Source organism: Arvicola amphibius, chromosome 3, assembly GCF_903992535.2.
Source record: "Arvicola amphibius chromosome 3, mArvAmp1.2, whole genome shotgun sequence".
NCBI lineage: Eukaryota > Metazoa > Chordata > Mammalia > Rodentia > Cricetidae > Arvicola > Arvicola amphibius.
This window is the reverse complement of record NC_052049.1, coordinates 6,092,098-6,106,906: the sequence shown is the minus strand read 5'-3', so window position 1 is coordinate 6,106,906 and position 14,809 is coordinate 6,092,098. Positions and strand designations below refer to the sequence as shown.

General features: G+C 42.8%; 1 protein-coding gene across 1 annotated transcript in view; it reads left to right on the top strand.

Moving 5' to 3' along the window:
* Sema5a (semaphorin 5A) overlaps positions 1–12,723 on the top strand; it is a 332,682-nt gene extending 319,959 nt beyond the window's left edge. Inside the window, exons 20-22 of the mRNA XM_038324344.1 lie at positions 346–393; positions 4,027–4,238; positions 5,800–12,723. Of these exons, the coding sequence (XP_038180272.1) occupies positions 346–393; positions 4,027–4,238; positions 5,800–5,919 (380 nt within the window). The 3' untranslated portion in view covers positions 5,920–12,723. The remainder of the gene's footprint in view (positions 1–345; positions 394–4,026; positions 4,239–5,799) is intronic.
* Positions 12,724–14,809: the final 2,086 nt, after the last annotated feature.

Genomic DNA, 14,809 nt, shown 5'->3' with positions numbered 1-14,809 from the left:
GAAAGATGCAACACCAGAAAAACAATACAGGACAACGTGATCGGGGCTCCCTGGAGTGGGACATAGCAGAAATCAATACATGTGCTTGTTTCAAGCCTGAGGGACCACGGCATTTTCTTTTTTTTTGGTATTGAATACCATACCCTCCTAGTCAGGGTAACAAAGCCAAATCCACCTCAGGTTTATTAAAACAAAGAAACAGTCAATGCCTTTGATAATTAGCCAAGCTTTTGAACCTTAGATTCATATTGAATTCAAAATCATTAGTGTTTGTAAATGAAGCATGGATATGAGCTTGCCTCCTGACTCATTGGTGCATAGTGATTGCATTTTCTGTTTTTCCAGAAGTGTCTGTGGCAAGATCCAGCAGTGTGGAAGAGAAAAGGTGTGGAGGTGAGTTCTCCTGCTTAGTACAGCTCTTGCTGGAACTCGGACATATTGAAACCTCTCTTTTCCCGGAGCGCTCTGCTGTTGGGTATGGGTGGCTGGACAGGGAAGTCCCTGAGTGTATGGGTATGATATGCAGACACACCACTAAATGCTTCTAGGGACAGATATGTCCTATCAGTATCTCACGAGGCTGCCACCATCTACAACTGTTTGTGTGAGACAGGCTTTGGACATCAGCAATTTCTGATCCTAGATGGGAGGCTTAGGACATGTGCTAAGACTGCTCAACTCCATCAGTACTTGCTCTGTCCAGAACTAGCCTCTCCAGTGATGCTGACATCAAACTGAGCCAAAGGAGTCAGTTCATCATATTTTGCTGCCAGATAAGTGAAGAATAACAGTTTTCAGAGATTTTATATTGGCCATTGTACTAAAAACTCCTAAGCATCCGTTTTAATCTGCATTGTATGGGTAAGAATGATGGAACCCAATGAGATAGGGCTCAGATCCAGATGGGTCATGAGTAGAGGATTCAGGGATAGCATCCTGGCAAACGAATGCAGCAGGGGTTTTACATTGAAAACATCCTGAGAAAGGGGACACAGAGGATCCCTGGGAGATGCATGGGAAGATTCTGCAGCAGCCATGTCTGGGTCATACTCTTGGTCAGCATCAGGATCTCAGGCTATAGCTGATGGGTTTAACATAACTGGTTATATAGCATGAATGTTTGCAAGTATGGAGAAACGTTATAGATGCCTTATGTCTGTTGGTTAAAAATCAATCAAATATTGTACAGAAAGCAATTCAACTGAACCAACTAGATGGTTGATCCCTATTCTAGCTTTATTGTTCAAAAACCAAGAAAATAAATGGACTAATAGCAGAATTAGTAGGGGAAACATGTCTTCCACCAAGACTAATGACCTGACCTTCATCCCAAGGTCCTGTATAGAGAAAAAAAGAAAACTGACTCCTGAAGTTATTGTTTGACCTGCATGTACACGCCATGCTACCTGCACATATGTGTGAGCATGCACGCATGCACACAGACGTAGACACGCACACACGCACACGCATGCACTCACACAAAGGAAATGTTAAAAAGACAATGCATATATTTAAGGGGGAACGACAATGTACAGAATCCCGGGAGATTTAGTAGGCACTATTTTTCTCTTTGCAGAGAATGTGCTCCTATGGAAATCTTCCAGCTCAGCTATTTTTAGTTTCAGGAGACACAAAGACTGAATAATCTTGTCATAAAGATGTCAGCTGGCCACAACTTCCCCAGGCACCTGCAGGAATAATTTATATGACTAACGACACACATCTGCATACGGAGACCATTGTACATCTTCCATATGCAGCAATGAAATATGAGTTATCAGTGCAGTAGGAAGTATTTTTATCAGTGTGTGGCACTGACTCAGGGGCGTCCTCACAGCTAAAATAGAGAAACAAGAGAGCTCATGAGAAATCAGCCCTGCTTATCACCACTGCAGCCCCCATCTGCAGTAAAAACAGCATAATTCTAGTCTTTGTTGGTGAAAAGGTGCAGGATGGTTTATGCCACAGTCACATGATGAGAGCCCTGTACCATCACGGTCTCTAAGACAAAGCAGGGAACACCCGAGGCTTGTAACCCCTCTCTATGATCTTACCATTGAACAAATAAACTAGGAATGAAGAATTGAGATGATTCTTCTCTCAATTGTCAGGTAGTCTTGTAGAATGTTCTCAATAGGTTATCCAGCCGTTAGTGCTTCTGTGGAAGGAACGTCACTATCTGTTCAGAGTCTCAGTGCATTTATGAGTGTGTGTTGATCATTGCTGTTGGTGAACCCAGGGAAGGAGGTCAGTTTTTGAGGGATCGGCATTCTTAGAATCATGTCCAGGAGCAGACAGATGCCCAGGACAGGAGAAAACTCTGAATCAGAGGGCAAGTGCGAGATCTCCAACTTCTACCGTGTATCACACAGCTCAGGCCCTGATGGTATCTCTCACATTTTGATGTTCAGCTTCACACAGGTCAGGCTCTGACAGCATGTCTCATATTCTGATGCTCAGCTTCCCCCTGGGCTTCTTGACCTGGGATTCTGATAGAACCTTAAGACCCTGGTTCTAGTGTCCATTGGTAAAGATTAGCAAGTGATCTTTTGACAAGTGTCAGAGCTGGACTGGTGCTAAGGTGGAGCTTCTGCTGAGTTGTAAGTGTTATGAATGGGCACAGAGCACAGAGAGAGGAGGAGGAAGTCAGTGGGGGTGTCCGTTATAAACATCTCAGATCCCAGAGATTGCAGACAGATCTGCTTGTCTCCTCTAGTACTCCCAAGGGCTTCCTCTGCAGTGAAGGATGTCATTCCATGTCCACACTGAGCTCAGTAGCTCCACCACACTCCCTCTTGGCTCTGAAGTTGACAGACTGTGGGAAACCACTGGATGACATTGCATTTCCTGGTAACACATGGGGAAACACCGAGGGGGTCCTGTGGATGCTCCCTGAGCCGTGAGAACGTGAGGTTAATTACCTGAGCACAGTTAGTCCTCTAGTGGCAGTACAGGGCATGTGACTCTCATTTATCTCTGCTCTGAGCCCTGCAGGAAGGTTGAGAACTTCAACAGCAGTGTTTTCTTGATGGTTGTTTCTTAGGCATTCCATAACTCTCGATGCATTGCCAGGATACCAATCAAACCATTCCTGTTTTCTAGACACATCATTGTAGCTCACTTTTTAAATATCTGTTACCCATAACTCATGAAAAAAAAAAAAAACAAAGAGAATTAATGCCTATTAAATAGACGACAGTGGGTCAAAAGATTATATTGAGTGCCTTTAGCACAAATCCTTTATTTCTTAAAGTAAGACACTTTTTATAAGATCACTAAATGCAAGTTTGAAATAGTGGTCCACAGGCTAACATACAAATTAGAGAGTTGAAGGGAGAGATGGTGGTAGGGATGGAGGTGGGAGGGAGAGAATAAATCTGTGTGTTATCTCTAGAAAGACACAGCCAAAACTAGAGAAAGAAGAGTGACTTCTATTTCCTTTGTAATCCTTAAAAGTTTCTCTTATTGAACAAAGTTTGTATCTACAAAAATACTATTAAATATTTATATATTTATAAATATAAATAGCAGAATTCATGGAAATAGAAAATAATTTGAATAAAATGAAACAGAGAGTAAGAAACAGCCTGGCTTATAGGAGTAGAGCAACTGAGAGCCTCAAGTGAATTCTCCCTTTGTAGGCTGGAGCCATGTTGGAAAGATGCATGCTCAGTCTGTTAAGGTCGATAGACACAGACAGAAAACCCACAATCCAGTGGTCACTGTATTCTTGAAGGTTCTCTGGGACCTTTAGATGAAAGCAAATGTGTTTCAGATGTAATACTAATAGTGTTCAAGGCTTTTAAAGAAATGGTTGTAATCTATAAGAACACTAATTTGAACTGGGTTGCTCAGAATGGAGACGTTTTTTTACATGACCATGACTTTTCCAAGAACAAAGCTGCTGTGACATCTGTACCTTTGAGTTTGGAGCACCTCCGTTCATCTTTCCTTTCGGTCGGGCACTTTGAGGGTCTGGTAGTGTGTTCTTCCTAAGCACAGTATGACACTGGCCCTGTTTCACAGAGTTCAACATGTTCCACATGATGGCCGTGGGGCTCAGCAGTTCCATCCTTGGCTGCCTCCTTACCCTGCTCGTCTACACCTACTGCCAGCGGTACCAGCAGCAGTCCCATGATGCAACTGTCATCCACCCTGTCTCCCCTGCTGCTCTCAACAGCAGCATAACCAACCACATCAACAAACTGGAGAAATACGATTCAGTGGAGGCCATCAAGGTAAGGAATGGGCATTGATGGTTGTAGCCAGGTAGGCCACAAAGGCAGCTAGGTGGTGCTGGGGCTGCCAGCAAGGTTCAGTGGTGGCAGTACTGGTAACGGACAGAGTTGGGATACCCCAGACTTTTGGGTGCTCTCTGGGGAGTATAGACAGTGTACAGGTGTTTGTAGTTCCACTGTGGTAGTTGTAGGAAGTCTACAAGTATTGGCTGGATACTCTTGGAGGTGCGGGGGTAGGGGAGGAGTCTTTGGAGATTCGTTTTTCTCATTTGCCTATTCTTAATGGAAATAAGAGTTTGAAAACGAAAGCAATGATATATAAAATTCTGGGAATAGTAAGTCTTGGACCATGTCCAGCTGTGCCTCATATGTGCTTTTTGCCTTTGAAGAGAGGTCTTTCAGCAAACCCCTCCAGCCTGGGACCAAATGAATGACTGAGCAGTGATATAAAGTCCACATTATGACACTCAGCTGTCCATGTCCATCTCAGGAAGACCTGAGTTTCCTTTGACCTCAGTGTACTCCTTTATAAAATGGATGCGATAGTGAACAGCTCCATGGAGTTCTGAGGTTTCAGTGACCGCCTGTGAGAGTCAGCGCAATAGCTGCTCTTCTTCCTGTGTTTGCACGAGAAGCCGGTGTTTGCCTTTAAAGACATCGGGGGCTTTGTCTGGTGCACCCGTCTTCTGTTATCTTCTACTCTCGTGAAAGGAAGTCTCCTAAGCAAAGATTGGCTAAGCTTCTGTGTCCCTGTTGAGTTACTTGTTTCCCACAACCTATTTAGTGAACATTGGCATAACCTCTCTCCCTGCCACGATACCTAACTTTGGAGCATTCTCTTTTATAAGAGTATGTATTATGCACCACACGAAGGATCAGGGATCATTTTGGGATGGGGTGGAGGACAGGGAGGGATACTATGAAATAATGGCTTCTGGCTGCCGTGTGGCTATCTGCCATAATCATGATCTCACCAGATCTGTGCCTACCTGCACGAGATCATGGCATAGATAGGGCGTAGATGACTCAGGGTCCTACCTTGTCCTGAGTAGCAACTGGTAGTGGGTTGTTGCCGTGGAAGACAGAATCACTCTTTACTGAGGATATGGTCCATGGTGGGTTTTCCATGCTCCCGTGGACATTCCCACACCCGTGAGCATATGGACAGTATTAACAAGACATAGTCGGTTATTAAAAAACAAACATGAAGCTGAGTCTAGATGCATATTAGTGTATCCCCGCATATGGAAAATAACCGCCAGTGTCTATACATTTGCATGAGTCTTAGAGGTTTTCTAGAAATTCAGACTTTGGATTTCTGGTCCTTCCTGATTAAAGTGCTAAAGTAGGCCAGATGCTCCTGAAGACAGCCAACCTCATCCAGTTATTAGCCAAATCTTCCTTGAGGCAAATGTGCTGAGGAGCCAGTAAATGAGAAGACACTTTCCAAACTAATAGAGCCTTCAGAGTGAGCTCCAGCTCAGCCCAGCATTTCCCGATTTTATTCTATTGGAAACATCACTTACTGAACGCTCTAAATCTTTTCAAACATATTTTACAGGCATTTAACAAAAACAACTTGATCCTAGAGGAGAGAAACAAATACTTCAGCCCCCATCTCACTGGGAAGACCTATTCCAACGCCTACTTTACAGATCTCAACAATTATGACGACTACTAGCAGCTCTTTCGCTTCTGGCTCCTTGGAAACTCTCTGCTTCTCAAAGCCGTGCTCCATGACTGCCCTTATTTCTGAGGCTTCAGAGATAAAGTGTGGATCCATTTCAAGTCAGGACTTCCCCATCGCTACAAAAGACACACACCCTTAGGCACCTACGTGTCGGGTTGTGGCAGTCTGGTCTGCAGCAAACATTTGATTGTTGCTAAGTGAGCCATGCTGTGAAGTTTTGCATTGTGCTCCTCCCAGACTCTAACTGGTCTCTTGTTTCATGAATTTAATTTCATAAATGTGCCAACCACGTTAGAAAGTGTCTTCAGAAATGTAGCATATCTTCATGCTTTCGAGTGTAGGGCTTCATGATGTTTTAATTTGAAAACAAACAAACAAACAACAAAAAGCCAGGCACTTTATCTGTGAGATCCCTTCCCTCACAAGGTCCATTGTAATTCAAAGAATGAAGATATGACTATGGCCAACTCTCCCAACATGGGTTACTCTGTGGGTTCTTGGAAAGAGCTTGCTTGCACTTGGAGTGATTCCTGCCCAGGGAAGACCAGGGATTCCGCCTGCCCTGGACCTGCTGAGTTGTGGTCCCCTTGCTGTGTTCTGGGATACTGACTGTCATCACTGTGCAGCGAACACATGAAACAGAAAACAGACAGCGAGACACACAGCAGTGTCCTGCAGTTTGTAGCGAAACTAGCCTTACTCTGACTTTCCGATTCCGTGGTATTCCAGGGACCTCCTTGCCATGCTATAGGCCTGCAGGCCACCTGCCTGGGCAGTGGGAATGTGCTGAAGAGCCAGTCTTAGCATTGGGGTACACTCCATGCCCCTCTCTCCTTCCCTGTGAAAAAATTCTTGAGCATTATGATGCCAGTTATGGAAAACATTGAAAGTACCAAACTGTAATGGAAAGCTACTCTTTATTTTTTTGTGTTATGCAGTGTTGAGTGAACTGATGTTTATTGACAAACAGTTTTTGTATTCAGCATCTCTGATGTGTTTAATGTACATCAATGGGCCCCTATCAAGAGCATTAAAGGTGTCTAAAGCTGTTCCCCTGGGCTTCAGCACAGTCACACTGTACTCCAGTACCATGGTCCCCTTGTTCGTCCCCTGTTGCCCCCAGCCTGGAGGAGGCAGAGGCTCTGGCATCTTTACATCAGTGCTGTCTTCCTGTGCATCCGGCCTAGCCGGTCCCACTTCTACCCTGAGGCAGTAGCAGTCAAGATGTACCTTGAGAGGTGACAGGCTCTGGTTACAGGACTCTAGTGACCCCACTGCTCTCAGTCATGGGGGACAGTTGTAAGACCATTCCTGAGGTCCTCAGAGGAGTAAAGGAGACTCATTAACAGCTGATACAGAGTATATTGGTATTGATTTAATGCTTTTGAAAAGCAAAGACAAAATAGTTTGTGCCCCTGGTCACTATGGCAAAGACCTGAGTAGGCATTTATATATGTTCTTACGAGAAAATAAACTTTCACGTCTATGCAAATGTATAGCACGGGGAGGAGAGATTACAGGGTTCTATGAGTGTGTTTTCCCCTATCGAATGTAAAGAAGCAATCTCAGAAAATGTTCCTCAAAAAAAGAATCTATGATTAATCACAAATTAGTCTCACATAAAGACATTTTTCAGACATAATGTTAAGATTGAAATTAAAGCAGCAGATGAGCTCTGGGAGATAGGTGTGTCAGGTTGCGAAGAAATGGCCGATGGGAATATCCCAGTGGGACATTGTGTGGCATTTCTCACACTTCCACAGCGGACACAGCCTCCGTTGCACACACGTTTTTAAAATCCACACTCAACAGATAGATGTGTAGGATGATTTATTTGTTGTCTCTAGGGTGGATTTCATTCGATGCCTGACTTCATCTCATTACTTTCTTTTAAGAAAAGAATAAATCCTCTTGGTATAGCACTAAATTTTCTTGTTTTAAAAATAAGCTCACTTCTTGAATATTTCCCTAACTTGAAAGATCATTTTCTTTCCCCTGGGAAGGAGGGTGCAAATATTTCAAGAACTTGTCACTAAACTTGATAGGAAATGCTTTCTACGTGAACTCCAATCTGGTCTCCATCCGTTTGATATAGCAACCCCACCCTGGAATTCTCATAGTCTAAGTAAGACAGTCTTCTGACATTAGTACTAGCTTTCTAAAGCCTCGTGTTTGGCTCCCCGGTTCTCTATTCAAATCTCTACCCCCAACCACTAGGCCTCTGCTCTGATTGAACCAAACAGTTGGAAGAACTGCTCATGAACCCCGTGGGCTGTATTCTCTTTTCGCCTCCACATGACTGTTTTTCTGGAACTCCACTGCAGAACGCCATTTTCCAGACTCTCATTAGCCTGTCACACAGGTGCAGAGAGTGCCATCCACTTTGGAGCCTCCTTGTCAGAGTGGATCTGCTCTACCTGGGACTGTTTGTTTGGGATTAGGCTGCAACCTGTGGGTCATATTTTGAATTCCAGACTGGTTTTCTTGTTTCCTTCCCTCCTCCCTGCTGCATCTCTCCCTCCAGCCCTTCTTGCCTTTCTTAATTCCTTCATTCTTTCCTGGCTTCCTTTTGACCTTTGATGCGAGAAACACATGGAAGAATTAATATTTTTAAGCTACGTCTGGCCGAACCTGTTGTCAAATGACATTAATCAAGCTATTTTCTAGGGTTTGGGTTCAAGTTCGGCTGGTTTTCGTTAAGAAACTGGCTTCAGTTGCATGCTTACATACTTTGGAAGTTGGTCCCTATGTTGTTTATGGTCCTCCCTCTGATTAGACCATCGTCAATCCTGCTAAGTGCTGACATTCTGCAGAAAGAAGAATAGGATCTTTGCACACTGCACAGCCTTAGACATTTCCAAATACCCTGGGGACTTTCTTGGAACTGGGGGCTCTGTCACCACTGACTGAAGTTAACTCAGTGAGTTCTAAAGATCTGGGACATTTGGTGAAACTATGCTACACACACACACACACACACACACACAAAGCCTCTGTCATCATAATTCTAGGCTTTTTCTTCAAAACTTCCCAACACAAGCTAGGCATCTTTATGGCTCTGCCTCTTAAAACTTACTCATGGTACCCAAGCATCTTTGGTCCTGTTTGATACATCAAAACACACATTAAAGTAGATTCTACCTAGCATTAACATTGACCTTGATGGAAGGCTAGACAGTTTCTTATGTCCATGGTGGAGTTTCAGCGACACTAAAGGAATCGAAGATAAGTCATAAGCAGTAAATGTCTGCCACTGAGATGCTTCTGTCACTAGGAAGGACCAATTCACAAAGTCTGGTGGGGATGCTATTGACTCGCAGGTGATAGTGAAGAATAAAGAAACAGATGTGGCATGTGAGATGCAGAGGTGAGGGTTATGTCACTCTCTATGAATATGCTGTATAGGCCCTGGCAGGGAGCTGGTCCACAACCAAGTACTGTGGTCCTGACATTTGGACTCTTCTATCATCACACTTCCTGGGTGCATGAGTCTTAGTCAAGGGCATCGTCACCTCCTCACTTATCTATGAAGGGATGGAAATGGCCAGTTCTGACGCCCGTGCCAGCAAATCTCCCACATTAATCTTGCCTTCAACTCTGGACAGTTTTTCATCAAAGAGGATTCCCCTTAAGGGTCACGTTATTGCGTCATTGAACAGCTCAAAAGATGTTATCCTAAATATGCATCAGGTTTTGCATTTGGTCATTTTGTCAAAATACAGTCTGCTGGCATATGAATTCATATATATCCTCATGTTTCATTGTTGGATTTTCTTGCGTTTAGAATAAACCACAAATAGTTCCTCAATAGGTCAAGCCAAATTCTTCAATTGTTCCACAGAAACATGAACTTTCTTAGCTTTGAGGTATCCTAGACTCTTCAGTAAGCCATTCATATTTTAAGTCACACTTTGGGATCCACTAAGTTCAGCACTACAGTCTCAATGACAGTTTGGGAACCTCATCCAGAAATACAAGACACCATTTACCAGTGGGCAATATAGTGAACTCTGTCAGCATCAGATCAACCTCTTTTTCAAGTGACAGATTAAGCCCCAAAAATTACTTGCCATGGAGGTCTCAAAACACTAACCTTTGCAAACTTTCTGTGTTTTTCTGGAGTCCAAAGATGGTATTAAACATGCCGAGCTCATCCGTATGTTCCTACACCTTTAGAACTTCATGGAGCATCTAGCCATTTATATTGATACATCATTGTCAATATTTCAAAAACTGTTATTAGCCATGGGTATCTGATATTATCTATTATCAAATACTAACGGACATAGTGAGCATTCTGCTTCTTAGAGAAATGCATGCGAGATGGGAAAACCTAAGTTAATGGTCTCATTGACCTAAGAGGCGCAGTCCAGGGAATGCTGTGTGAGAGATTAATGCCCAGAGCCCAGAGATCATCTATCTCTCCAGGTTATCTTTTCATTTATTAATTAATTAATCATTAATTAAAATGATGGAAGAAGATTTCAAAGCTCTATAAATACCTAGTCAAGGCCTTTAGTTGTTTCTATGGGTAATCTCATGAAACAAAGGAGATGGGTTGCTTTCTAGTTTGCTGCTGTTCCCTTTGGGAAACTGAAACCCTGTGGATAACATACAATGTTGAACTATTGACAGAACTTGCAAAACTCACTCTTCCTTCACTTACATTGAAGTTGCATTTACACTGTAATGTTGCATTATCAGAATGTTGGTCCATGTTATTGAAGCATCAGGGATGGAAACAGCTCTCTAGAGTAGTTCATATTGCAGAGAATGTGCCGCCTCCTGAACACCAAATTTGAAGCTGATACAAATGGTATAGTTCATAATGAGAACCCAACCCCAAAATGTGATCTCACTGAGACCTGACATTCTGCCATCTAAGCTTGTTATCCATGACCAGAGCCTGTAGCAACTCTGGCCCCAAGTAGGCATGCTTTACTGGAGAGACATTGTACAGGTAACTAAACTAATCAAGAGTGCTATTGGGTCAGAAAGAGAAAATCGGAGATGGAAATCACTAAAATGTAAGCCTGACGGAAAATCTCTACCCCCTCATAATCAGTCAAGAACCTAAAGACAGTAGGTCAGTCATAATCCTTATCTTTCCCAGTTTCTTGGTAATTTAATACCGGATGGTTCCAATGTTAGATAAATACAAGCGGAAAGCCAAGCCTGGGCTCTGCTAAACAGAAACTGTTCTCCGTCAGGACACTAAGGAGGCCTGTTATCTGCAGGAGATGATTGCCTTTCCTTACAAGGTTGCTAGTGCCTTTTAAAAGCTCTGTGCTGTTCCTCCTGGTTATCGATTATTCCACTCAGAAGCCAAGGGGTTGGTTGTGTATACTTTGAGGGAAGGTACTCTTGTGTGTCTCTTTGAATTCAGGAACAGACAATGAGAAAGAAAAGTCTTATATCCCGGTGTGGTTTCGCTCTCAGAACAGGATCAAGGGGGTGCCCAGATGAGGCGACTCAATTCCAGCCTGCAAGAAAACCATTGCTTTAGTTTTTAAATCTTCATGGAAACCTGTTAGATCCTATCCTGTGGTAGGAAAGTCCACTCATTCGGTGTATGTAGAAGTCACGGTTTGTTTCCTGTGCTCTTCAGGAGAGTAACAGGATAAGGCAAACAGCTGCAGGTGACCAGAGCAGTGACACAGAGTATGGAATGAGAACCAACCGCAATGTTATGTGGGCTATTTTATTTTCCAACTCCAATATTATATGTCAAAAATTTAATAAACTTGAGACTTTCAACTTGGGTTTAAAATGTTAGCAGTGTCTTCTATGTCAAGTTGACCGCTTATATTTTACACAGTGACTGGGGACTGTCATCCAGTTTCGAGATCTGAAAAACGTGCACAGCGGCCTCTGGCCACTGATTCACCATAATGCTCACCTCGTCTGTCAATAAGACACACCAGCTTGTCCCAGTGTACAATTCTGCAAACGTGTCACCAAAGCCTGTGCTACCCGACTTGATCCGACTTTACGCCTGCTATGCCCCCTTGCCTGATCTGTGATACAGAACAAAACTGTTTGGGATTGTAATTTCCCATTCATAGCAATTTTTCCTTGGCCAACTTCAGCCCTTGGTAAGCTTGCAGACTGTTATAGGTCTTAGGATTTAAACGTCAAAGGCAGTCTATGTTAGCTACTACAGAGCCATTTCAAGAGTGAAGTCAGTCTGCATATGCCCGTCAGTTCCCTGAGAAAACACAACTTGGGTCTGGTGGCGGTGCACCTGGCTGCTGGCTGTTTTCTCCCTCAGACGCTGGACAACCCACACTTCTCAGTCCGTCTGTTTGGCTGTCAGCATTTCCCCTGGACTCTCAGTAGACATGGGCACAGACAGGAAGTTTCCTGCGGTCATCGTCTCTTTGCTTCCCTCATTAACACACTAGTTTATGTTCTCCCTTAGAGCCGGCCATCCTTGCCTCCAATCGTTACTTAATGACACCTGACAGAGATCTTGTTTTCAGAAATCAGTTTAAGACCCTAATTGTGTCAACCCAGGAGGGGAACTCATTCTGTCTGTCACTGAACCAATTATGGATGTCCCCAAAATCAGCCAAAACCAACTCACACCTGTCTAACCAAACATACTACTAAGGTGAAACTTACACTTATTACAGCAGTGGAAATGTCACCTTGTGTCACCGCCCTAGGCTCAGTCCCAGTAGCTATGTCTCCACCTTCTTCATCTCTTAACAATGAAATCATAAAATGGTCCTGCATATTGCCAAGAGCATAGTATTTCCTTCCTAGAACCCCCTCCCAATCCTGCTCGTCATCTCTCTGCCAACATTTTATGGAAACTAAGATAATCATAATTATGTACAGATAAATGTATTATATTTTTTGTACTTGATGTTTTGTGTAAATAGTTTGCCTCATTCAGTTGTATGTGAGTATTGAAATAAACTCTGCCATTTAGGACACAATTGGTGACATCTTTCTTTCCGGTCTCCTACAATGTGGTAAGGCTTTGGGAGGACCACGTTTCATCAGAAGAGAGGTGTGGGTGGCCTGCTGGGGGAACCTGTACAGCGTAGTTGTTTGGTCTTCTTCTCAGGCCTCTTGACTGCAACACAGAGCAGAACCACACAGACTCACACAGATATGCTAACCAACTTTTATGACTGTTCCTGTGGTAAATATGAGCTGTGTGGTGAGGAAAACCAATCCAGTTCTCTGTTTAAGGCATGAGAATCAGGTGTTGACTGTGATGGATGTATCCAATGGTTGGCACATCCTCCCTAGAGCACTTCAGATGCTACTCACTGCTGCCTAACAAGGTTTTTCCTGAATGAAATACAGTCAGCATAAACATAACTAGATAGCCATATTTCAATATCAGTACAATATTTCAGTATATTTATCAATGTATGTAAAATATATGCGGTATTTATGCATCTTACATATACACATATGGTATGCACTCATAAACAGACATAACTCCAATTATTTTGTATATACATATATGCATATATTTTAATGGATCCAAAACCCCAGTATATCTTGGTTAATATAGAGCTCAAATATTGACATAATAGAATAAAGCTATATAAACTTAAGGTGGCAATAGTTACAAAGACTAAACTGTTTGGACCCCAAGTAATAAACTATTCAAATATTTGAAGCAACCCATGAAGAATTTCTATTTAGCTATTAGTTTTAAAATTAGGAAAAATTTACTGTTGCTAAATTTTCCTTTTTCAATTTTTTAGCATTCTTGATCTCCATAATATATATTCTGATATTTAAATAGTCTTACACTGCTCATGTATGAACATCCTCTCTGAATTTTCTTCATTTGATCTTTAAAAAATAAAGTTGAAGTGGGATTTAAATGATTGAACCTCTTAGAAATTTATAATGTAATTTTCTATTTAAAGTGTCTCTTCAGTTGGGAAAGAGTGGCAGAAATGACTGAATGCGTTGACTCCACTGATCTAAACAGTTAATGGAAGAGGAAATTAACCTTAAAATAATCTTGGGAAATATCATTTCCTGAAGTTATTGTTTTTAAGTGGTGCTTTTATTAAATCATAGAGAAAATGAAGCCTGAAAGTGAGTTCTCTCATTAATTTGCTTTTTATAATTTCCCTTGAAGCTTTCGCCCGATTTCAGCAACCCCAGAGCTAGGAGCAGAGCCACAGGTAGCATGTGGAAAGTACAGTCTGGGTGTTACAGTCAGATAAGGACAAAGGAAGCTTGAAGACAATTCCGTGTTAAGCTTTTCCCCATACAGTCAGAACTCCCAGAAAATCTCTAGTATCAAGGAATGCTACTCATGTTTTAAAACAGAGCCTTAGCCCCCCCGAACTGTGGTTTTTAATTACATGCAGGCTTGTGCGAGTCAGGTGTTTGTGAAGGTCTGCTTTCAGATTGCTTAGATTTTCTTTGAAAACGACACGAAATTAAAAACACTCTTTTTGGTTTCCTATCCCTTCCCTTTCTTCTCCACCTGAGAATTGTTCAGTCACCTCCTGTCTCCTGTTAGTACATGCATAGCACATGATCATTTTGAGCCTCTCCAGCAGCCATCCATCCCGAGGTGGCCGGCTCTCTCTTAGTCAGAGAGAAGAGGGGTAATAGAAACCACATGATTGTGACCTGGAAGCGGTCAGGACCATCTATGAGCTCTTTTGATTGAGTAGTCCTGCGAATAGATTTCAGAAAACCCTCAGCTCACAAGGCTTCTGCACCCAGAACCACACTAAACACAGTTATCTTGGGATGGACAGGTAGGGGCTCAATGGGAGAAAGACGCTCTGAGGACCGTGACTAAGTATCACCATCATTCAGTCCAGCCTGGAGACTCCTACCAAGAATGCTTTGTGCTCTCACCTTTGCCTCTACTGATTTCCCCTCGATC